At 56.6% G+C, this 24,490-nt stretch overlaps 1 protein-coding gene across 1 annotated transcript in view; it reads left to right on the top strand.

Annotated features, from left to right (window-relative positions):
* The first annotated feature begins 5,278 nt into the window (after positions 1–5,278).
* The window catches only part of RTN4R (reticulon 4 receptor), a 98,116-nt gene continuing 78,904 nt past the window's right edge, over positions 5,279–24,490 (top strand). The window contains exon 1 of the mRNA XM_051973253.1: positions 5,279–5,975. Within this exon, the coding sequence (XP_051829213.1) occupies positions 5,954–5,975 (22 nt within the window). The 5' untranslated portion in view covers positions 5,279–5,953. The remainder of the gene's footprint in view (positions 5,976–24,490) is intronic.

Genomic DNA, 24,490 nt, shown 5'->3' with positions numbered 1-24,490 from the left:
GAATTCCCTGATCCCACCCCCCCTCGTGGAGGTGCCCTGGCCTGGAGCCCCGAGACGCGGGAGCGGGATGGTCTGGGGCTCCCGAGGGAGACGCGAACGACGGGGCCCGAGAGCGGAAGCCCTCGCGCTCGCCGAGAGCCAAGCCGGCCTAGTCCGGGTCAGAGCCCCCGCCTCAAGTTCCCGGGGGGGGACTCCCGCTGTTTCTGGCCTCAATGTCCCCAAGGACAACAGGGGGATGGACTCAATGACCTCTAAGAGCCCTCTCAGCTCTTTATCTTTTGATTCCCCGTTTCCGAGGTAACCCACGTCGAGGGTCCTGGAATCCTTGAGATGAATCTTCTGGAAGAAAGGCTTCCTGGTTGTGCCCCTGATGAATGAGGACCCAGGGAGGCTGGGGTCCAGAGGCCACAGGGCAGGCGGGCATATTAAAAGGCAGAGAAGCACCGGAGAGGGCCGCGAATAACTCTCCTGAGAGAAGTCTTCTCCAAGGGGAGCCACAGAGGGGCGAAGGCCGCCTGGGCAGGCTCAGCAAACATGGGGGGTTAACAACCTGGGAAAGAGAATGAAGGCCCTGGGGGGTGGAGGCTCTGGGAGGGCGAAGGGAGCTCTCGAGGGTTCTAAGATGTCACCTCAGGCTGCACTTGTCTTCCCTGATTTATTGGGCAGGAATAGGTAGTATAGAATGTGATTCAAAGAGCTTCTCTTGCCTGCTCTTGTTGGATGGCTCACCCTTTGTGAGCCTCAGTTTCTCCCTCTGTACAAGGAGGCTGTGCTGAAGCTCCTGACTTTATTTCATTTCCACAAACTTTCACCAAGTGCCTACTGAGTGCACGGCCATGGGCAAGTTGCTGAGTGATACAGATGCGGTGCCCCATTGGGCCCAGTGCCCCGTTTGGGCCCAGCGCCCTGTTTGGGCCCATTGCCCAGTTGGGTCCAGTGCCCCATTTGGGGCTATTGTCCTGTTGGGTCCAGTGCCCCGTTTGGGTCCAATGCCCCATTTGGGCCCAGCACCTCGTTGGGCCCAGCACCCTGTTTGGACCTAGTGCCCCATTTGGGTCCATTGCCCTATTGGGCCCAGTGCCCCATTTGGGCCCAGCACCCTGTTTGGACCTAGTGCCCCATTTGGGCCCAGCACCTCATAGGGCCCAGCGCCCCGTTTGGGCCCATTGCCCCGGTTGGGTCCAGTGCCCCATTTGGGCCCAGTGCCCTGTTGGGTCCAGTGCCCCATTTGGGGCCATTGTCCTGTTGGGTCCAGTGCCCTGTTTGGGCCCAGTGCCCCGTTTGGGCCCAGCACCCCATTTGGGCCCAGCGCCCCATTTAGGCCCATTACCCCGGTTGGGTCCAGCACCCCGTTTGGGCCCAGTGCTCCGTTTGGACCTAGTGCCCCATTTGGGCCCAGTGCCCTGTTTGGGTCCAATGCCCCATTTGGGCCCAGCACCTCGTTGGGCCCAGCACCCTGTTTGGACCTAGTGCCCCATTTGGGTCCATTGCCCTATTGGGCCCAGTGCCCCATTTGGGCCCAGCATCCCATTTGGACCTAGTGCCCCATTTGGGCCCAGTGCCCTGTTTGGGTCCAATGCCCCATTTGGGCCCAGCACCTCGTTGAGCCCAGCACCCTGTTTGGACCTAGTGTCCCACCCAGCGCCCTGTTTGGGCCTAGTGCCCCATTTCGTCTATTGCCCTATTGGGCCCAGTGCCCCATTTGGGCCCAGCACCCCATTTGGACCTAGTGCCCCGTTTGGGCCCAGTGCCCCGTTGGGCCTAGCTCCCTGATTTCCGTTCCATTGGCTGCTGGCTCTGTAGAAGGGGGCCGCCATGATTCCCTCAGGCTCCTAAGAAGCCAGCTTTCCAGTGTTGTCCCCATCGAGCCCCCCGGTCTGGGTTTCCCGGAGCTGGCCTCCCACAGCCAACCCACTTTCTAGCACAGGTGAAATATTAAAACTTTGGATATCGAACCTTTCCCCTCAGAAGTCTGGGGCTCGCTCGCCAGTAAATGCACCCGGGGCCAGGGGAAGAGCGGGCTTCGGCTTAGAGCACGACGCAATGTGTACGCGGAGGTCGAAGGGGAGCCCCACAGCTTTTGGTGATGGAGAGCTATTTGCGGCGCCCGGGGCCGCCCTTTCTAGTGCGAGGGGCCGCGCGCCCGGAGACGGCTTCCTTCCTCGGGGAGCCAGCCTTTATTTTCTGTCTGCGTCAGTGTTTGTCCTCGGCGTGTCTCGCTTTTCTAGGGCAACCATCTGTCTGCCCCGGGTACATTTCTCTATCTCAGCTGGATGCCTCGTCTCCTGTTGGTCCCATGAATCTGTTGATATGGTCAACGGGTTCGAAATGTGAGCTGCGCAGGGAGGAGGAAGCGTGGTTAGACAACGGTTTGAAAGGGGCCGGGGTGGGAGTGGGCCGCGAGTCCCTTCCGAGCTGGGGGGAGGCGGCCCCCAAAGCCGAGGCCACTTGGGCTCCAGGCAGGGAGGATCATGGTCGGGAAGCTCACGCCGCCCGTTGCCCCGCTCAGACCTCGTCCGGAGGATGGGGTTCGAGGTGGGCGCCCCACTTTACAAAGGACACTGATGACAGTGAGGGAACAGAAGAGCCGCGGGGATGGGAGGCAAGCCCGCACTGTAGCCCAGGAGGAGCAGAGGCTGGAAAAGGGAACCTGGAGGCCGGGTGAGGGGAGCTGTCAAGTATTGGGAGGGCTGTCACGTGGAGCAGAGACCGGCCTCGTTCCAGTTCGGATCAGGGGCAGCGAGGCTAAGCTACAAAGGGCGGCTCGGCCTGTGGTCAGGAGAGCTCCGAAGCGTCCCCTCTGAGAGCAGCGGCTTCCCCTCCTTGGAGGTCTTCAGGCAGAGGCCGGACTGCAGCTCCTGGGGCACCCTTTCCTGGACAGGCGACCCAGATGGCCCCGAGGTCCCCACTCACAGTCAGGGCCTCCCCATAAGGAGGATGCAGAAGTGGTAGTGCTACCCTGGTACCTGGGGGCTGGACTTTATTGGTCAGAGATGGGATCTGGGAGGTCATTTCCTGGCACAGGTGGTGGCGAGAGCAGAGACCTGCCTGGAGCCAGACCCAGCAAAGGGGGTTTTGAGTGGGCTAGTTTGGCTGGAATGAAAATATGGGAACAATCCTCTAATAAGCATTTATTAAGCACCATCCGGGTCAGCAATTTGGCTGGAATGAAAATATGGGAACAATCCTCTAATAAGCATTTATTAAGCACCATCCGGGTCAGCAATAAAGATCACATGGAACTGTTGACTCTCAAGGATAATAAGCATTAATTAAGTACCATCTATGTCAGCAACAAAGATCACATGGAACTGTCTTGACTCAAGGATAATAAATAAGCATTTATCAAGCATCATCTATGTCATCAACAAAGATCACATGGAACTGTCTTAACTCTCAATGGTAATAAGCATTTATTAAGCACCATCCATGTCAGCCACAAAGATCACATGGAACTGTCTTAATTCTCTGGTAATAAGCATTTATTAAGCACCATCCATGTCAGCCACAAAGATCACATGGAACTGTCTTAACTCTCTGGTAATAAGCATTTATTAAGCACCATCCATGTGAGCCACAAAGATCACATGGAATTGTCTTAATGCTCAAGGAATTCATATTCTGCTTAGGGAGACACGTAGGTGAGTAGAAAAGAACTACAAGGTAGTTGGGGGAGGTGGAGGAAGGCACAAGGGGCTTGGAGGATCAGAAAGTTTCCCGTTGAAAGCTCAGAAGAAGAAAATGGAGGTGAGGTGGGAGGGTGTTCCAGTCAGTTCAAAGGTGTGAGACTGGGGTGAGTCCCGGAAAGGTAGCGCAGGGCCAGGGGCGGAGGTGCTCCCAGTTGCCATCACCTTAGCAAACAGGGAGCTTCTGAGGTTTATTGAGTAGGAGAGTGACCTGGTCAGATGTTGCTTTAGAAGATCTCTTGGCTTTGGGAGGAGAGGAGCCCGGAGAGAGGGCAGGTAGAGGGCAGAAGTTGAGGGACAGGGACTGGGCTACAGGGTGAGAGCAGAGGGAAGGGAGGGAAGGGAGGGACGGGAGGGTTCGGGAGGGGACAGAAGCACCGCAGGCGGAGGAGCCCTGCGGGCAGGAAGGTCCGGGGTGGCTGTGTCGGAGCCGAGAGGCAGCACAGTGGCGATCTGGGGAGAATTCTGGGTCTGGGGGGGGGTGAGATCCGGGTTCAAGTCAGCGGCCTCTCCTTTGACCTCATAGAGGGGGAAACTGAGGCAGGGGGCTTGCTGACTTGACCACGGCTGCGCTGGGCTTTGTGGGGCTGTGCCCAGGGAGGCTGGGGTCTGCCGTGTGCCCCTAGCTGGGCCGCGAAGGTCATCCTGCGGCCCCCCGGAGAGCGCTCTGGCCCTGCCCTGGCCCTGAGGCCCCCCCGCTTAGCGGCCCCCCAGGCCCCAGCCCCCCAGCCAGCTTTCTCCCGGCCGCCTGTAGAGGCCGCCGCCGCTTCAGAAATCGCCGCCCTTTGTCTGCTGCGGCCGGGCCGGGTGGGGCGCGGGGCACAGAGAGCCGGGGTGGCGCTTGGGGGGGCCGGGCCCCGCCCGCGGGAGGGTCTCTGGCCCCGCCCAGGGTGCTCCTCGAACCCTCGGGAGCCCCCCCTCCCCGAGCGGGGGAGTTCCGGGGTCCGCTTCTCCCCTCCTCCCTCCTCCCCGCAGGCGCTGCCTTCTTCCCCTCCAGGCTCCGGCCTCTCCGCCCCGGCTGCCAGCCCTCTCTCCACCCCACCCCCACCCCGCCTCGGTCTCGGCCCCGGGTCCGACCCTCCGTACGCTTCCTGTTCCCGACCAGCCGCCGCCTCCCCAGCTGCTCTCCACCTCTGACTTGGGCGCTCTCCCTCCCTCTCCTCTCTGTCCCTTCCTTTCTCGCTTCTCTCATCCACTCTGCTCTTCCTCCTCCTCCTCCTCCTCTCTCCGTCTCTGGCCTCTTCTCTCCCTCCGCGGACTCTTCTCCCCCCACCTCCCTTTCTGTCCTTTCTCCTCCGTTTCCTCTCTGCTTCGGGCTCACTTTCCTCTCCCTCTCCTCCATTCTCCCCTTTCTCTTTCTCTTTCCTCTCTTCCATTCGCTCTCCCTTTCTCTCTTTGTGTCTGTCTCGCTCTCTTCCCTCTCTTCTCTCCTCTTTCCCTCCCTTTCCCCATTTCCCTTGCCCCTCCCTCTCGTCTCTCTCCCCCCCTCCCCTCCCCCTCCTCTTTCCTCCTCCCTTTTTGCCCCCTCTTCTCTCTCTCTCTCCTCTCTCTCTCTCTTCTCTCTCTCTCTCTCTCTCTCTCTCTCTCTGTTTCTCTCTCTCCTCTCTCTCTCCTTCCCTCCCTCCCTCCCTCCCCTTCTCCCCCCCTCCTCCCGTCCCTCTCCCTCTCTCCCTCCTCCAGCCGGTAAATCCGATCCAGGCGGATTCCTCTCACGTCAAACCACATGATCCCATAAAACATTCATCCCCTCTCCAGCCCGGCTCGGAGCCCGCATCCATCGCCGCGCGTCCCGCCCGCCCGCCCGCCGCGCCCGGCCCCCAGCCCCGCTCACCTGGACACTCCGGCCACCCCCCGAGAGACGGACAGGAAGTCCGCCAGGCTCGAGACCGACGGAGCCCTCCTGCGTCTCCCCCGGGAGCGGGAGCCGAGCTTTGGCCACGTCTCGGCCGGGGCTGAGGGTCACCGCGCCCCCTCCCTCTCTCCCTCCCTCCATCCCCCGGTGCCTCCATCCCTTCCTCGCTCGCTGCATCCCTCTCCGCATCCCTCCTCCGTTCCCTCGGTCCCTCCGCGCCTTCCTCTTCCCCTCCCGCCGCGGGAGCCGCCGCCGGAGCCGGAGCCTGGATGCGGACCCCGGCCCCGGGGCGGCTGCGCCTCCTTCGCCCGCCCCGTGGCCCCCGCGGGCCCCACGTGCCCGGCGCCGGGCCCCCGCAGCGGCCGGCCGGACGGACCTTCTGCCCCAGCCGCGCCGCCGCCGCCCCGGCCCTAAGATGAAGAGGGCGTTTGCCGGAGGTGAGTGAGCTCGGGAGCCGGGGGGAGGCGGCTGGGAGGCTCGGCTGGACCGGGGGCGCGAGGGATGGAGGGGCGCGCCCCGGCCGGGACGGGCACCCGGGGCCCGGCCCCCTCCCGCGTGCGCGCCCGCTGGGCTCCGCAGTGCCAGCCGGGGGCCGGGGGCGTCCGAGCCGGCGCTGCTCTCCCCGGGTCGGGACGGAGCCTGAGCCCCCAGCCTGGGAGACCGAGGCAGAGCGGAGGTGGAGGTAGGGGCCGCTCCCGGGGCTGGGCAGAGCCGGCTCCGGGAGAGGAAGGACACCGAGCCCGGGGGGCAGCGGCTGGGCCCGGGACGCGGAAGGGGGGATCGGCTGGCGCTGGGACCGAGGCGGGGTCAGACGGATCGGGGCTGCGGCGGGCTCCGGGACGCGGCGGGGGCCGGCGGCTGAAAGCGGGACGGGGCTGGGGCTGGGGCCGGGCCGGGCTGGCGGGGCCCGGGGGGCACGTTGGGCGGGAGGGAGCGGGGGCGCTTCTCGCTTCTACCCGGCCCCAGCCCCGAGTCCGGTGGGGGAGGCGGGGGGGGCAGTGGGCGCCGGGGCCTGGGGGCGGGAGCGCTGGGACCGAGGGGGGCGGGGAGGTGCGGCGGCGCAGGTAGGCAGGCAGGCAAAGTTCTGTGCTCGCTGAAGTTTGCCGAAGCTTTGGTCAGATGGCTGGGTGGGAAGAAGGGAGGAGAGAGAGGGAGGCAGAGGGAGGCAGAGGGAGCCGGGGGGAGAGAGATCGAGAGACAGAGAGAGATCGAGAGAGACGGAGAGACAGAGAGACAAAGAGAGGAAGGAGAGAGGGACAGAGACATTCAGAGACAGAGACGGAGAGAGGGAGAGGAGGGAGGGAGAGAGAGAGAGAGAAAGAGAGGAGAGGCAGAGGGAGAGACAGAGAGGTGCTGGTGGCGGCGCTCAGGGCCCAGAGGGGGCTGCGGGCGCCACGGGGGTGGGTGCGGTTGCGGTTGCGGTAGCCAAGCCAGATGAGCTCGGGTCACTCGTGGGGCTGCGGAGTCAAGCGTTCTCGGGCCGCCTCGGGCCGCGTGGGCCGGCCCTCCGCCTCTCAAGCAGCAGGCTGCTGGTGTCTGGGTCTTTGCACGCTTCTTCCCTTCCTCTCCTGCTTTTCCTCCCCCTTTCTCTCTTTTCTCTTTTTCCTCCTCTTTCTCCCCCTTTCTTCTTCCCTGTCCTCCACTTCTTCCTCCCTTCTCTCTTCCTTCTCTCCCTGCCTTCTTCCCCTTCTCTCTCGCCTTTTTCTCCTCTTCCTCTCCTTCCCCTATTCTTCCTTAGCTCTTTTCCTCCTCCTCTTCCCCCCCTCTTCCCTCCTTCCAGCGATGTCTGAATGGGGAGAGGGCAGAGACAGAACCAGGCAGTGATTGGATTTGTGGAGGGGGAGGTACCCCTCTCCCTCGCAACGAAAGGGTTAATGGGCCGAGTCTATTGGAACCAGCAGGCTCGGGGGAGCAGGATGGGGCCATGGCTCCCGCATCAGGGGGCTCGGGCTCGGGGCTTCTCCCGGGAAGGTCCTGCTGGGCTCATTTCCAAGGTACGAGCGGAGGCTCACCCCGAACTCCCCGGCTACCTGCATTTCCCTCCTGGAATCAGTCTCAGCCCATGGTTTGCCAGGCGTCTGTCTCCCTGGGCTTGGGGAGGGGATGTGGTGGGGGAGGGAGAGGGGACCCACAACCTGGAGGGACTTAAGGGGGATGCTCCGATTTCCACCGGCTCTCGGGGCTGGCCTGGGAAGGGTTCAGGCAGTGATGGCTCTGGGCAGGGAAGCTATGGGTGGGAGAGAGAGGAGAGGAGCTCTGGCCTTCCTCTGTCAAGCAGGACCCCCATGTGACCTCTCCTGCTGGGGAGGAGGAGGAGGATGGTTGGAGGAGACTCCGATGAGAAGGGTGGAGGCTTCTTCTCAGGCTGCCTGCCGGCAGGCATTGTCCCCAGTGGCTTGTCAGGCTGGAGAGAGAGAGAGAGAGAGACAGAGAGAGAGAGAGAGAGAGAGAGAGAGAGAGAGAGAGACAGAGAGAGAGAGAGAGAGAGAGAGAGAGACAGAGAGAGACAGAGACAGAGAGAGAGAGACAGAGAGAGAGAGACAGACAGAGAGAGAGACAGAGAGAGAGAGACAGAGAGAGAGAGAGACAGACAGACAGAGAGAGAGAGAGACAGAGAGAAGAGAGACAGAGAGAAAAAGGAGACAGAGAGAAGAGACAGACAGAGAGAGATAGAGAGAGAGAGAAAGAGAGACAGAGAGAGACAGAGAGACAGAGAAAGAGAAAGGAGGGAGGGAGAGAGAGAAAGAGCGAGCGAGAGAGAGAGCTGCTCAGTGCCCACCCTTGAGGGTGAGTGTCAAGCATCAGGGAGAGTTTGGATGCTGCAGCAGCTACATGGAGCTGTCCATATGGAGAGTGGAGAGTGGGCTGGAGTGTGGGAGGGGGGGGAGGAAGGGAGGAAGGGGGGGAGTCCAGCTCCTCAGAGGGCTGGGAGAGCGCAGGGCTGAGGGTGCTCTGGAGCTAATCTGTTTTGGACTCTGGAGGGCTTGGTCTCTCTCTCTGCCTTCCTCCTCCTCCTCCTCCTTTCTTCCTCCTCCTCCTCCTCTCTTCCTCCTCCTCCTCCTCCTCCTCCTTCTCCAGTTCTCCTGATTGGTGTGTGACAGCGTGGTAGTACACAATGGAGGGTTGTAAGAAATTAGAGCCTTCAGCATGGTTCTGTTCAGAATGGCAAATGGGAAGAGAAGGAGCAGCTCCATACCTGGCTTCTGGCGCGGACTCTGTGATTCTGCGTCCTTCCTCTCTCTGGGCCTCAGTTTCCCCCTCTGTAAGATGAAGCGCTTGCCTCAGATGACCTTGGCGTCCCTTCTAGCTGTGCCTTCTGTCGCCTTCTTTGATCCCAGTGCCTCCAAGCTCAGGGTTTGGGGCTTTGCTAATGAGGCCCCTCCTGCCCCCACCCCAGTGCGGCTCCAAGTATCAAGCTCTTTACAGCATCCTTGTGACTCAGGGCTCCCAGCATCCACAGCATTTACAGCCAAGATCTCTCCCCTCCCTCCTTTTCCTCTGTTTGTCTCTGTCTCTGTCTCTGTCTCTGTCTCACACACACACACACACACACACGGTGCCTCTCCCCCTCCCCTTATCTCTATATGGAGGACCCCCCTCTCATGGCTCCTTTATCTCTGCTAACAGCTGCCCTTGGCTCCCACCTGGCCGGGGGATCGGGAGCTGTGTCTCCCACGTTAGGGCTCGGAAGCTGGAGCTGAGATGCGGGTTCTAGTTTGGGCTCCGCCATCCGTGGGAGTCTGGGCCTGTTCTGGGCTTTTCCCCTCACCTCAAGAACGAAGCGGTTGGATTGGGAGGTTTCCAGCCCCTTCCCCGGCTCTGGTGCCTCCCGTTCCCCATCCCAGGCTCTCGTCTCTGACACGCCCCGTTCTAACCCCCCTCCCACCCCTGACATTCCCTGTTCCAAGGGTGTCCCAGTCCTGACCTTCTGTGTTCTAGGATCCCCCTCACCCCCGTTCTGTGATTCTGGGCGGGGACGCCGTCACAGACGGTCCTCCCGCGTCCCACTCGTGGGCTGGCCTCCTCCCCCGGGCTCCCGGCCTCCACCCCCAGGCTCCCGGCCCCCTGAGCCCCTTGACGTCCCCTTGGATTCTTTGTGTTCCCCTGCTATTCCCCCTGTTTTTCCGCTGGGGGCCTCAGAGCGGCGGCTGAGCCCCTCCTGGCCTCCGGGAGAGGGGGAACTTCACGGCTGACCTCCCGGCCCAGGGGCCGCGGGGCTTCCCTCTTCCGGGGAGCCCCCGGCCGGGGCCACCGCCGTCCCGCCGGAGCCGGCAGGTTCTCCCCTCCGCCTCGCCGGCCCTCCCTTTCCCCTCGCCGGCCCCTCTGCCTCGCTCGCCCTCAATAACAATCCCCACTTAGCCGCCTGGGTGTGTGCTCTGCGGCTGCAGCCTGCGGCAGACAGAGGCAGCCCACCTTGCTGGGGCCCCGGCCTGGCACCTGGCATGGCGGCCTGTGACGGGCCGGCTGGGGGTGTTGGGTTTCACCAGGTCTGGTCTGAGAGGAGGAGGGGGAGGAGAAGGAGGAGGAGGAGGAGGAGGCAGGGGGAGGAAGGAAGTGGAGGAGGTGGAGAGCTTCGGCAGCAGCTTTCTAATTTGAGAACCTGCCTGGCCCGGGCCTACTTTGGGCTTTCTGGGTCAAGCTGCCAGCCCAGAGAATGGCTGGGACAGAGAGCAGGAAGGGAGCAGGAGGGGGAACCTCTTGCTGGCTGAGGGGGCAGAACCCCGCAGCAGGGAGGGCCTCTCTCCGGACTGATGCGCCTGGGAGCGTCTCCGTGGGTTGGGGGTGTCGGAGAGCCCCGAGGACCTCCCAGGGCAGTGCCTCCCCCCCCCGCCCCGCCCCACTTCTCCTCAGAGGTGGAAACCCACAAAGTGCCTGGTTCTGTCCGAGGCACGGCAACCCCCGCGACCTTGGGCAGATACCCACCCCCCCACCCCCACCCCCCCACCCTCGCTTCATCCTCCTTGTTTGTAAAGTGATGGAGCTGAGCCACTGAGCTCCATCCTGGGATATACACAAAAATCCAAGTGGGCATCGCAGTGGGCGTTCTGCTGGGGTTAGTGTGTGTGTGTGTGTGTGTGTGTGTGAGAGAGAGAGAGACAGAGACAGAGACAGAGACAGAGAGAATAGAGAGACAGAGAGAACAGAGACAGAGACAGAGAGACAGAGACAGAGACAGACACAGAGAGACTGGAGAGAGACAGGAGAGAGAGACAGAGAGACAGAGAGACAGAGAGAGATAGAGACAGAGAGACTGGAGAGAGACAGGAGAGAGAGAGAAGAGAGAGAGAGAGAGAGAGAGAGAGACAGACAGACAGAGAGAGACAGAGACAGAGAGACTGGAGAGAGACAGGAGAGAGAGAGAAGAGAGAGAGAGACAGAGACAGAGACAGAGAGAACAGAGAGAGAGACAGAGACAGAGAGACAGGGGAGAGAGAGAGAGAGAGAGAGAGAGAGAGAGAGAGAGACAGAGACAGAGACAGAGAGAACAGAGAGAGAGAACAGAGAGACAGAGAGAACAGAGACAGAGACAGAGAGACAGAGACAGAGACAGACACAGAGAGACTGGAGAGAGACAGGAGAGAGAGAGAGAGAGACAGACAGACAGAGACAGAGACAGAGAGAACAGAGAGACAGAGAGAACAGAGACAGAGACAGAGAGACAGAGACAGAGACAGACACAGAGAGACTGGAGAGAGACAGGAGAGAGAGACAGAGAGACAGAGACAGAGACAGAGAGAACAGAGAGAGAGAGAACAGAGAGACAGAGAGAACAGAGACAGAGACAGGGAGATTGGAGAGAGACAGGAGAGAGAGAGAAGAGAGAGAGAGAGAGACAGAGACAGAGACAGAGACAGAGAGAACAGAGAGAGAGAGAAAACAGAGAGAGCGATAGAGACAGAGACAGAGACAGAGACAGAGAGACTGGAGAGAGACAGGAGAGAGAGAGAGACAGACAGAAAGAGAGAGAGAGAGAGAGAGAGAAAACAGAGAGAGAGAGAGAGACAGAGAGAACAGAGAGAGACAGAGAGACAGAGACAGACAGACAGAGACAGAGAGAACAGAGAGAGAGAGAATAGAGAGACAGAGAGAACAGAGACAGAGACAGGGAGATTGGAGAGAGACAGGAGAGAGAGAGAAGAGAGAGAGAGAGAGACAGAGACAGAGACAGAGACAGAGAGAACAGAGAGAGAGAGAAAACAGAGAGAGCGATAGAGACAGAGACAGAGACAGAGACAGAGAGACTGGAGAGAGACAGGAGAGAGAGAGAGAGAGAGAGAGAGAGAGAGAGAGAGAGAGAGAGAACAGAGAGAGAGAGAGAGACAGAGAGAACAGAGAGAGACAGAGAGACAGAGACAGAGAGACAGAGACAGAGACAGACACATAGAGACTGGAGAGAGACAGGAGTGAGAGAGACAGAGAGACAGAGACAGAGACAGAGAGACTGGAGAGAGACAGGAGAGAGTGAGACAGGGAGACAGACAGAGACAGAGAACAGAGAGAGAGAGACAGAGAGACAGAGACAGAGAGACAGAGAGAACAGAGAGAGAGACAGAGAGACAGAGACAGAGAGACTGGAGAGATACAGGAGAGAGAGAGAGAGAGAGAGAGAGAGAGAGAGATAGACACAAACACACACAGAGACAGACAGGGACAGAGAGAAACAGAGAGACAGAGAGAGAGGGGAGAAAGAGACAGAGATAGAGAGACAGAGAGAGACAGAGACAGAGATAGAGAGACACAGAAACAGAGACAGAGAGAGACAGAGATGAGAGAGACAGAGAGAGATACAGAGAGACACACACACACACACAGACAGACAGAGAGAGACTGGAGACAGGAGAGAGAGAACAGAGAGAGTCAGACGAGAGAGACAGAGATGAGAGAGATAGAGACAGAGTGTTGTGTGTGTGTGTGTGTGTGTGTAAGAGAGAGACAGATACTATGTCAGAGCAGCATCTTTACAGTAGGGGGACTCAGTCCAGAGACGGGGAGCACAGGAAGGTTTGGGGGTGGGGGCAGGGCCATATCTCCATTGAGCCTTGAATGATGACCCGGCTGTTCCGCAGTGACTTGGAAGAGGGCTTCACTGTAGCTGGGGCAGAGCAGGGACTCGGATTCGGGGGCTCACTTTGTGTCCCTGACTAGTTTAAGGTCCTTCCTTCCCTCTTCTGGCGAGCCTCGGCCTAAGTTTCTAGGGCAGGGCCCCAGGAGAGATGGGAATGAACCCAGCACTAGTGGGGGAGGACCCGGGTTCCGGTCTCACCCTCCAGCTCCTCGGCCCAGCTCCTTCCGCGGGGCCTCGGGCTGAGCGAGGGCGTCCCTTCGGCCGGGGCGGGGCCCCCTGGCCTGAGCGAGGTCTGCCTGCGACTCCCCGAGACCCCTTCCCAGGTGCTGCTGGGAGAGAGCCCGAGGGGTGGGAGCGCAGGAGCAGCGGGGGAGGGAGCGGGGCAGGCTGGAATCGGCCTCGGCCTGGAAACCCAGGGCTGGAGGAGGAGCAGGCGCGTTAGCAATAAATCAGATCAATGAAATAATTGCATGTGTGTGACAGTTAAAAATAGGCCTTGGGCTGGGACCACTCACTCACACACACACACACATTTACACACATACACCCACATACTCTGACACACACATTTACAACTCACACTCACACTCACACATTTGCACACACACATTTACACTCACACACACACTCACACTCACACATTTACACTCACACACACTCACACATTTACACTCACACACACACTCACACACACACTCACACACTCACACATTTACACTCACACACACACTCACACTCACACTCTCACACATTTACACACTCACACATTTACACTCACACTCACACACTCACACTCACACACTCACACTCACACATTTACACTCACACACACACACTCACACTCACACATTTACACACACTCACACACACATTTACACACACACACTCACACACAAACTCACACTCACACATTTACACACACACACACTGTCTCAGAGTGGCTGCCAGTGGCCTCTGGGCTCTTGGGGAGCTGGAGGTCACACTTCCCTGAATGACGAGGAGCTGGAAGTCCTTCCCACTCCTCGGTGGCCAAGGGCCCTGAAGATGTTCTGGGGTTGGGGTGGAAGGGACTTCAGAGCCCCATATCCCAGCCCGCAGCCACCCCTGTGTTCTCAGGGCCAGCCTGAGGTCCCATCTTCCGTCTGACCCCATGTCCCCTGTCCCCGGCTCTGCGGCCCGTCTTCCTCACGAGCCAGGCTCTCCGCTCTGCTGGTCCCTGGTTGGGAGCCCGCGCACGTCCAAGGCTCTCTCCTGCCTCTCCGCTCCCTCTTTGTCTCCGGGTTCTTTTCCTTCCTTTTTCTGGCTCTTTCTCCTTTTCCTCCCAGTCTGCCCCTCCCCCTCCTCTGCCTCTCCCCCTCCTCTGCCTCGTTCTTTCTGTCTCTCCCCAGTTCTCGATCTCCCTTTTTCTTCCCCGGGGGCCTCTCTGGAGCCGGGGGTCTCTGGTGCGGGCTCCAGGGGAGCGCTGAAGGCCCCATCCCGGGCAGTCCCTGGGTGGGGGGGCAGGGCTCTCAGTGCACCAGGAGCAGGAGAGCGGTGGGAAGACGGAGTGAGTCTCCCCTTGGCTCCCTCCCCATCGCCCCTCGAGGGAGGGGGAGCCCTCGGGCTCCTGAGCCTGCTTCGGTGTTTCCCCAAGGCCCGGCTTTCCTCTGGTGGGAATCTTCCTGCCGCCCGGGGCTTCCCTGGGAATGGGGGAGGGGGGCTGGGGAAGGTGGGAAGGACGGGTTCATGAGGGAGCTAGCATGAGGGGGGGCGGTTCTCCCCCCCGTCCTGGGGCTAGCTCACATCCTCCCCCTCTACTCTGGACCATCCCAGCCGCCTCTTAATTGCTCTTCTGGCCTCCAGCCTCTGCGCTCTCCGCTCCCAGAGCATTAGTCTGATTTATCACCTCCCTTCTCGCCTCCTCTGCTTCCAGACCCTTTAATGACTTCCTCCAGGATAAAGGAACAACAACATTTGCATAGTTTGCAGGTCGGGAAAGTATTTTGTGTTTGTGATTGCATTTGAGTTAGGTACTAATTGTGCCCATTTTACAGACAAGTGACTGGAGTCTCGGCAGAGTGATTCCCCTCTGTTCCCACACACCCCCCTCAGGGTAGCAGGCTCTTGGCGAACCTGCCTTTGCATTTGTGTTCCGGCGCATAGTAGGCCCTAGAGAAAAGCTCCCCGGTCCACTCTGTTGATTGGCTTCCTGCCTGCTCTGGAAGGTCCGAAGTGACCCTCCCCTTTCGGTCCCTTCCCTCCGAGTCCTTCCTTTCCTGCAAACCTCCTTCTCCAGGAAGCCCTCCTTCCTTAGCTTACCCCCAGGGTGGGCTCCCTGCCGGGGCCTTCCCTCGGGGGCTAAGCTGGGAGCTCCTTCCTTTGCCCCGAGCGGGGCGGGCCCCTGAGTCTGCTGAGACCCCGCGGGGATCTAGCTCACCAGCCTGCCCCTCATACGCTTGTATGCATGGGAATGTGTGTGCATGTGCATGCATTTCTACTTATACACACACATCGCACCTGTGTATGTACACACAGATGCATGTATATGTAAGTATGCATGGGTATAAACCGTCCTGTGAGCAGGTGTGAACGTGTGCACACGTGTGCTTCTCCACATATGGATGCAGGCATTGCATACTGCTGGTGTGTATGAGGGAGCGTGCATGTGTATGTGACCCTGTGCCCATGTAGTGCATGGCCTGTCTCCTGCTTCTCTCTTATCCCTAGAGCTTAGCAGGAGCCTGGTACACAGCCCTGGTACACAGCAGGCACTTAATTGATGTTTATTGACTGGCTGATCTCCTGCCCTATGGTCCCTTTTGATTGGTGATTTCCTTCCCCAGGCCCTAGGGAAGAGCCAAGTGGCCCTCACTTTCCCTATCCCCTTCCTCCCTCCCCTCTCCTCCCATCCCCTAACCTTTGGTCTCCCCCTTAGAATGTGCAGGCCCCCAGACCAGCCTGGTGGTATCTGTCTTGCTGGAGCTGGACCCCTGCCTTACACGTGGTGGTTAGGAAGGACTCTCTCCCTGGTTTTTCTTTCTCCTCTCTCTCCCCCTTTCTCCTCTTTCTTCTTTCTCTGCATCTCTCTTTGCCTCGGTTTCTGTCTGTCTCTCATTGCCCCTATCTCTCTGTCTTTGTCTCTCTCCCCCTCCTCCTAGCATCTCTGTCTCTGTCCCTCTCCCTCTTCTCCTCTTTTCCTCACCTCCTCCCTTCTCTGTCTCTCCTCCTTGCCCACCTCTGTCTCTCTGTCTCTCACTCTTCTCCTCCTTGCCCTTCTGTCTCTCTCTGTCTCTCTGTCCCTCTCCCTCTCTCTCCCTCAGTCCTTCTCCACCTGGCTCCAGCCTACCTCGCCACACGTAGGGAACGCAGAGGAGGCCCGGAGTTGTGCTGTGGAAGCCTCAGGGAGAGCGGGAAGGCTTTTTGTGGGTCCGTCTGGGATTCTTGGTCCCCAGCCTGTAGCTGCAGTTGGGCGCTGTTGCTGCCTTCTCTCTGGGCTGGAATTTGCTGATGGAATTGGGGTTTGTTCAGCCCAGAGAAGAGAAGTGTGTGTGGGGGAGATGACGCAGCATCTGTGGGAGCGTCCAAAGCCCTGTCTGTGAAGGAGGGATAAGCCTTCTCTTGCTTGGCCCCAGAGGGCAGAGCCAGAAACCATGGGGGTCAGGAAGAATATCTCCATGACGAAGGCCCGAGGTCAAGGGACAGTGGATGGCAACCTGGGCCTAAAGTTAGGGAGGCCCGGGTTCAAATACGATCTTGGACACTTCCTACCTGTGCGAACTTGGGCAAGCCACTTCACTACTGCCTGCCGCAGTTTCCTCACTTGTAAAATGGGGGATAGTTGTGAGAACCAAATGAGAGAATATTTACAAAGAGCTCGCCACAGTGCCTGGCACACAGGAGGAGATTAATAAGTGCTTATTTCCTTTCTCAATAGCTCCTTAGCCTCAGGTTGTATGACCACTTGTCAGGGATCCAGGGATCCAGGTTCGCATCCCAGCCTGCCTCACTCTTACAAGCTGTATAACAACTGGGCAGTTTGCTTTTCCTCCAGGTCTCAATTTCTCCCTCTGTCAGATGGGGGAGGATCCTGGGAGAGGATGGAGAGAAGGATGACGGGAGTTTCCCTGGGGCTCCTCCTTGGGAGAGCTGGGCAGGGCTCGAGCTGCCTGGGCCGGGGGCTGGAGAGCCAGTGTGACTGGGAGCCCCACGGGGGAGGGGCAGGGGGGGAAAGGAGAAATGCAAAGTGCCAGCCCTGACTCTCCCATATGGAGGGCTTCATGGCGCCTGAGAGTTGGAGAGCAGCCTGAGGGCCTGGGAGGGGGCTGGGGGGCGGGCTGGCTGGCAGCCTCACGGCCCACCTGCTCGGGCCGGCTCGTAGAACCTTTTATGTGGTTGGAGCAGAGGCAGAGGTCACCCCTAATGGAGCCAGGACTTTGGGGCCCATCAGCCTTCGCATGGCCCTCCCCGTCCTCCTCTTTCCTCCTCTCTCCTCTGTTCTCCCCTCCTTCCCTTCTTCCCCCTCCCTATTTCCTTTCTTCTCTTCTCTTCTCCTTCTCCTCTCTCTTGTTCTTTCTCTCCTCTTTCTCACTCCCTCTAATTCTCTTTCTATATCTCCCTTTCCTTGTCTCTTCTCTCCCTCTCTCCCTCTTTCACTCCCTCTCTTATTCTCATTCTCTCTTTCTCACTTTCCTCCCCCCCCTTTCCCCCCTCCCCAATTCCCCTTGTTCAGTAGAGCAGGACCCAGGCTTCCATGCCCCCAGCTCCCGTTCTCATCTTTCCTGGGGCTCCCCTTCATCTTTCAAGGAGCTTCCGGCTTTGGGAGGGAGGCCGCTCTGGCCGGAAGGGCATTGGCCCATCCTCAGGGAAGGAGCTCTCTTCCTATTGGCCCCAGGGCCAGCCGCCCTGACGGATAGAGGCAGTGACCCACTTTAGTCTCTTCAGGGAGGGGGGGTGATCACTGCCAGTTCACACTCGCAGCCTCCCGTCCTTCCTGTGAAGACTCCCTGGGCTTTGGGTGTTGGCAGGTCGGGGGCGGCTGCTATGATCTCGGCTGAGCCTCAGAGCCTGAAAGGTGAGACCTCGGAGCGTTTCTCCAACCACTGTGCTTGAATACCTCCAGTGACGGGGAACTCACTATCTCCCCACACAGCCCCTCGATGTTGTTCTGGAGATTAGGCAGCTCTTCCCCTTGCCCGCAAGCCTGAATGTGGCTGTGGTAACTTCCTCCACTGGTCCTCGTCCTTACCTCCGGGGACTGAGTCCCCATGATGGACTCCCGGGTTCCTAGAGACCATTTATCCGCTGCCTGGGGCAGAATCTCCAATGCTGCTCTCCGTTCTGGTTGTCCTGCTTTGGCCGTGGGCGAGGATGTCCCTCGTTTATCAATCGAAATCTTCCTAAACTGTGGTACCCAGGACTGAACAGGATCCTGGGACAGGGACCTTTGAGGCCATCAAGCCTAATTCCCCTTGATGTGAGAGGTGGGGAAACTGAGGCACGGAGAAATGAGGTGATCTACCCAAGCTCACACATCTAAGTGCCTGGAGTGGAGTTTGAGTGCAGGTCCTCCTGATTCCAAGTCCAGTACTGGTCTCGCCAAAGAGTACTTCCCTAGAAATGGATGTTTTAATGTGGGGCTTAAAGCAGTTTAAGAGCAGATGACCTAAGCTGACTACCCTAGGGAATTATATGGTCTTGAATTTGTAATCTACTAAGACCCCCAGGTCCTTTTCGTTAGAATTTGGTTGAGCCATCTCCTTCCATTTGCCCTTCAGAAAGTGATTTTATGGATCCGAGTGCAGGACTTTACATTTCTCCATCAAAACTGTGTCTCTCTGGGAGTTTCTTTGGGAGGCAGCCCCAGCCTTTCATGTTTCCCATTTCCCCTGAACCTCGATGGAAGGTTGATCTCTAGCCTCTGATAGAAAGTGCACAATAAGCGAGATGGACAAGCCTGTAGAACGGGGGAGGGAGGACTGCTACAGAGCCCGAGTTAGATAAAGGTTTGTGGAGTGAATGAGGTACCTGCAGGCGTGGGGATGGGGCTCCTGCGCTGGGGGAGGGTGGGTGGAGAGAGCTCCCAGTTCTCAGGCCCTGGTCAAGCCCAGTTCTGCAGAGTGTCTCTGCAAGGGAAGGGGAAACTCCAGGATCTGGGGGCTGCTGGGTATCCGCCCCGCGCAGCAAGGCAAGCCTGGCCCTCTGGTTTCACGCCACCTTCCCCTCCGCTCCTGTTCTGCTGGAAGGCCGTGCTGGCCCAGAATTCTAGGAAAGAAGATCTAGGTCTGTGTGGGTGACCAGCGCCCCTCGGCTGCCCTCCCCTCTCTGAGCAAAGCCTGGCCCGATTGAGCACATGGCCAGGTTTACCTCCTGAAGGTGATTCGGGAGTGGGGAGCCCCGGCCGCCTGGCTTCCTGCTGAGTCCATTTGCAGGCCGGCCAGATGCCTCTTTCTGAGCTGGCGACCACCAGGGAGCTGTTTGTACTGAAGGCTGCTGAGACTTCAGGCTTTGCTCATCAAAAACCATGTGCTCCATTTCCACACCCAGAGATCCTTTATTAAGAGGCAACTGATTTTTATCTTGGCCTTCAAAGGCTGGACTTTTGTTTAGTACTCAGATTCTGGGCTGAGCTTCCCTCTTTTCCTCCCTCTCTCCTTCCCTCCCTCTTTCCTTCCTTTCCTTCCTTCCTTCCTTCCTTCCTTCCTTCCTTCCTTCCCTCCTTCCTTCCTTATCTCCCTCCCTCCTTCCTTCCTTTCCTCCCTCCCTCCCTCTTTCCTTCCTTCCCTCCCTCCCTCCCTCCTTCCTTCCCTCCTTTCCTCCTCCCTTCCTTCCTTCCTTCCTTCCTTTCTTTCTTTCTTCCTTCCTTCCTTCCTTCCTTCCTCCTTCCTTCCTTCCTTCCTTCCTTCCTTCCTTCTCTCCCTCCTTCCTTCCTTTCTTCCTTCCTTCTTTCCTTCCTTCCTTCCTTCCTTCCTTCCTTCCTTCCTCCTTCCTTCCTTCCTTCCTTCCTTCCTTCCTTCCTCCCTTCCTCCCTTCCTCCCTTCTTCCTCCCCCAAAATTCATTTTTTGTTTCTTCCTTTCTCCCCAAACATTTGTTAAGTACCTACTGGGTGCAAAGCACCGTGTTTGGTACATGATGAGATGCTATACCTTAGTCTCTAGTCTCATGATGCTTAGAGTCTAGTGTGGAGATAATTATTATCCCTGACAGCAACAGTACATGGCAAGCATGAGATACAGCACGAGCTTCCCCATGTTGGGATGGCCTCTGAGTCAGGAAAACCTGTGTTTTCCTGCAATCCAAGCCAAGTCACATAACTATTCTGTGGCCAAGTAAAGCTCTCTAACACTAGAGCTTCCAGTTGAGTCCATAATCTAGATCAGTAGAGGGAATTTTCCCACTGGGAGTTCCTCCTGGTCCCATCCCTCCCCCCCAAGAAAGAAAAAAGGGAGGGAGCTATTGAAGATCTTTGGGGGCTCTGAGTGGAAGGAAGTACCTCTGCCTTGGAGAAGTGAGATTAAGGTGTGGTTTCCTTGAGAAAGGAGGACTCTGGGAGTGGAACCTTCAAGCCTGGGGGAGACAGGCAGACATCTCAGGACTTGACCTTTTGAGCCTCAGATGGTGCACCTGGGCTCACAGGGATATGCATCTGAGGGGTCAAGGGAAAGTACCTCCATGACGAGAGGGGCAGGAAGCTGTTCTATTCTTGGGGTTCGTGCTCTGAGCGGGATAGGGGAAATGAACACAAAGAGAGTGCGAGGATAGCTTCCCGGGCTCTCCAGGGACTCGGAAACGCGAGGGTCCCAGAATGTCAGTTTTGTAATTAGGGAAAACCGGCAGGATCTGCAGAGTGGTTGAACTCCATTCGCGGACCATTGCTCCTTTGTACAGAGATTTGTCTGGGATATTGAAGGGGAAGGGGCCGCTGCTGGTGGTTTTGGGCGGGCTCCCATCTCATAGATTTTGAGTGAATCTTGTCATTTGTGCACCCAGGAAGCTTTTGGATTTAGGAAACACCTGGTCCCGGCGTGAGGGTTTCCAGGGAGGGTTTCTGAAGAGCTGTTTTTGTTTGTTTTGCTCTATCTCGTCTTCCAAGTCAGTGACCCCGAGGAGAGCGTCCTGGGGAGCTGTGCCGTGTGCAGATTTTCCCAGACTCAGGCATCTTATCTGCCTCGAGTGTGCTTAGTAATTTGGTATCATGTGTCAGAAGGAGCTCCGGTTACCTTTCTAGTACCTTGCTGAGTTCCACGAGGACAAGGATATGACCTACCTGGGAAAGCAAGCACAGGAAAGCAGGCAAGACTTGGGCTGGACGCTGCGTCCTCATGAGCAAATAAATCCCTGTACCTCTCCAAGCCTCGGTTTCTTTCTCTGTAAAATGGAGAGAATAATCCTCGCACTCCTCACCCCACTCCTAGGTTTGAAGGATCATCCATCCAGAGCAGGAAGGCCCTCGAAGGCCAGCTGATTCCATTCTCTCATTTTGCAGATGAGGAAATTGAGGCCCAGAGAAATTAAATTTATTAGCATTGTTGATTTAGAGCTGGAAGAGATCTCAAAGATGATCTCATTCCTCATTTTATAGATGAAGAGACAGGTTCATGTGAGGAAAACCCTTTGTCAATATTGATAGAGAAGATTGGGTTCTTAAAAAACATTATTTTGCATCGTAGACCTTTTTGGGAGCCTGATGAAGCTTTTAGATTCTTTTTCAGAATAATGTTTTTAACTATATAAAATAAAACAGAGGCTTGTAAAGGAAGCTGATTATATTGAAGTATAGAATCCAAATGTGTTTTGATAAACCAAGGTCATGGACCCCAGGTAAAGAACTCCTTCCTGGGCACTGGTATCCACTTTATGCTCTGCCCAGTATTGAGCACAGTGGCTTACACACGCCAAGTCAAGGAAATAAGGATTTTTGAAGTTGTGGGCATTGTGCTAAGAACTGGGTGTTTCATAATCCTTTTTTTTTTTTTTTGATGAAGCAATTGGGGTTGAGTGACTTGCCCAGGGTCACACAGCCAGGAAGGGTTAAGTGTCTGAGGTCAGATTGGCAGATTTGAACTCAGATTCTCCTGACTTCAGGGCTGGTGCTTTATAACCAAGCAACAGACACATTTAAATTTCTCAAGCTCTTTCTCTATGTGATATATGCTATGGGCTGGCAATACAGAGGGAAAAACCAAGACACTCTGTCCTCAGGTTATTTCCAATCCCATGCGCATATACCCTTTTCCCAGATAAGTAACCTTGAGGTAATTTGAGGAAGCAGGGAACTCATTCTGTGTTCTAAGATAGCACTAACTGTTGAGGGAGTGGGGGTGGTCAGAGCCGGCTTCCCAGAAGAGGTGACCCCTGATACGTGCAGAGGATCTGTAGGCCGGGCCTTGGGATGGTAGAGCTGACTTTTGTCCCCGTACCTGTCACATTACATGCTTCACACACTCCATCCACAAGCTTTTAGTTTTGTTTTGGCCAGTTGAGTTTCAGATGCCTATGGGATGTGCCTGGGATAGTTTAAGGTAAGCAATAATCTGTTCTATCTCACACTCCCTTAATTTGTAAGCTCCCTTGGGGCAGAAACTGGGCCTTTTTCCACTTTTGTATCTTTAGTACTGAGTCCAGGGTTTGGACCATAGACTTTTAATCATCCTTTCAATGGAGGGATCGCCATTGTTCTTGGACAGCCCTGGCCTCCCCACCGATGCTTCAAGATCGCGTCACCCGTTACACTGGAGATCTTGTCTAGCTTTTAACGGGAAGTGGGCAGCAATGCGGATTTTGGCTTTCAGGAGCTCTGTGGGTTTAAAATGGGAAGGGACGGGGGAGACTCCTGGTCTGAAGAACCTCCTCACTTTATGCTTGAGGAGATAGATTTGGAGAAGTAGTGAGACTTGCTTAATTGGAACTCGGGTCTTTTGCTCCCCAAGCCCCATTCATGACTTATCTTTCTACTCAAATGTTTCTCTGAGGACATTTGTTTTCCTTTTCTTGGTGGGGGTCTGCGCTGAGATCTGCTCAAGTTCCCCTGACCCCATCTCCCGTGCGTCTCTGTTCCTCACCTTTGGGTTATTTCCAGACTCCATTATTGGTGTTCCATGATTCGTGACCATGTAGCAAGTATTTGTGGAGTCAAGTTGAAACAAAAGAGATATTCGCCAGCCGGAGAACAGTGCACATGTATAAATGTGACGCCCATGCTTAGGCTGTTGATAGAAAGAGAAAACCAGGAGACCCTGTTCTCGGGGTCTGAGAACTCTATTTGTTAAAGGAATGAATGGATGGAGAAGGCTGCTGGGTAAGGTACTTCACCATTAATCACATGGAGCAGACGGTATCCTTGGAAACCTAATTGTATGATTCAAGTCCTAGAACTGTCAGAACTGGGAGGGACCTCGGGGCCACGGAGGTCAAATCAGAACCGAGCAGGTGTCCATGTTCTGGCTACGTCCAAGTGGCCGACGAGCTTCTGCTAGAAGGCATCCAGTGAAGGGCATTTCCCTGCTTGTCGAGGCGGTCCGTCCCCCCTGGAGAAATTCCGCCAGAAAGCTTTGCTGGAGATTGAGTTGGAATCTGTCTCTTTACAACTCTCCACCTTCCTCTCCTCCCATTATTCCCGGTTCGGCCCTCTGGGGCCAAGCAGAACAAGCTAATCTCTATGGCTATTTCTAGGCAACTCTGTAAGTCAAGTCAAGTCAAGAGCATTTATTAAGTGCTAAGCACTGGAAATAAAAATATGAAGAAAGACAAAGATAGTGCCAAAAGTCGAGGAATTGATGTTCCACTGGGGAAGATAACATATAAAAGAGAAAAGAGCAGGGAGGGGACTGGAGAGGATACTCACGCAGGCCCTGGCGGGCTTGGGCATTTCCTCAAGATGGAGGTTCTGGGAGGGACTCAGTAACAGGAGGAAGGGGTTGCGGGATAGAGGCGTCTTTCAGAATGAGAAGGCTGCCAAAAACTCAGAAGGCCTCTTTATCCCTCCCCCCCAATTAACAAAAAGTCATCTCTCAAAAAAGCTATAAAATAACTTCCAAAATAGTATTGAAAATGTTGACTTGCAATGATAAAGAGAGGCCTCTTTATCCCCCTCAATTAACAGAAAGTCATCTCCCAAAAAAGCTATAAAATAACTTCCAAAATAGCATTATTTTGCAGTGATAAAGGAAGCTCCCTCACCTGAGATTTCCCTTTACTAATGAAGTTCTATGGACAGACCTTATCCAGACCTCTCAAGTTCCATCCAGTTATCAAATTCTGTGATTTTGTTTTTAGGGTGAGGGAGACAGGTTGAAAATTCATTGCGTTCAGTTTGTGGTTGGAAACGATAGTTCGACCCTTCAGGTTCCCTATTTGTCCAATAAGAATGTCCCGTCTTTACGGGAAGTGACTGGGAGGTGATAAAGATCACCTTGGGGGGAGTTCTGAGCCCTTCTGGGCAGAGCTGGCAAGGATCGGGCAGCCCATCCCGGGAAGTCTCTGTTACCTAAAGTTTTTGTCCCACCTGGCAGTGGGCAGAAGAAAGAAGAGACTTCAGTTAACTTCAGCAGCACAAGGTAATATGCAAATGTAACCTTTGGATTTATTACTCTATTTCTTTGCTGAAAATGTCGCTAGAAATGTCAGACTGAGGTTGAAACAGAACCCTCCTCTGTGAGGGAGGAGGGGCTACTGCACAGCCTGGGTTTGTGGAGAGACCCTGACGGGCCGAGGAGGGGGGCAAAGGCCGGGGATTGGGGACTCCAGGGGGGACGAGAGATAGGAGCGGAACAGGGCCACGTGGGAGGTCCTCCAAGTCCTTGTTAGACAGGCAGAACCACAGAACACTGACTCTCAGAACTTGGAAGTCACAGCCAGTGACTCCAACTTGTGCTGAACAAGAGCCCCCACAGCGGCAGCCCCCGATGAGT

Source organism: Antechinus flavipes, chromosome 1, assembly GCF_016432865.1.
Source record: "Antechinus flavipes isolate AdamAnt ecotype Samford, QLD, Australia chromosome 1, AdamAnt_v2, whole genome shotgun sequence".
Classification (NCBI taxonomy): domain Eukaryota; kingdom Metazoa; phylum Chordata; class Mammalia; order Dasyuromorphia; family Dasyuridae; genus Antechinus; species Antechinus flavipes.
The sequence above is the reverse complement of the archived record's forward strand: the minus strand, read 5'-3'. Positions and strand labels throughout refer to the sequence as shown.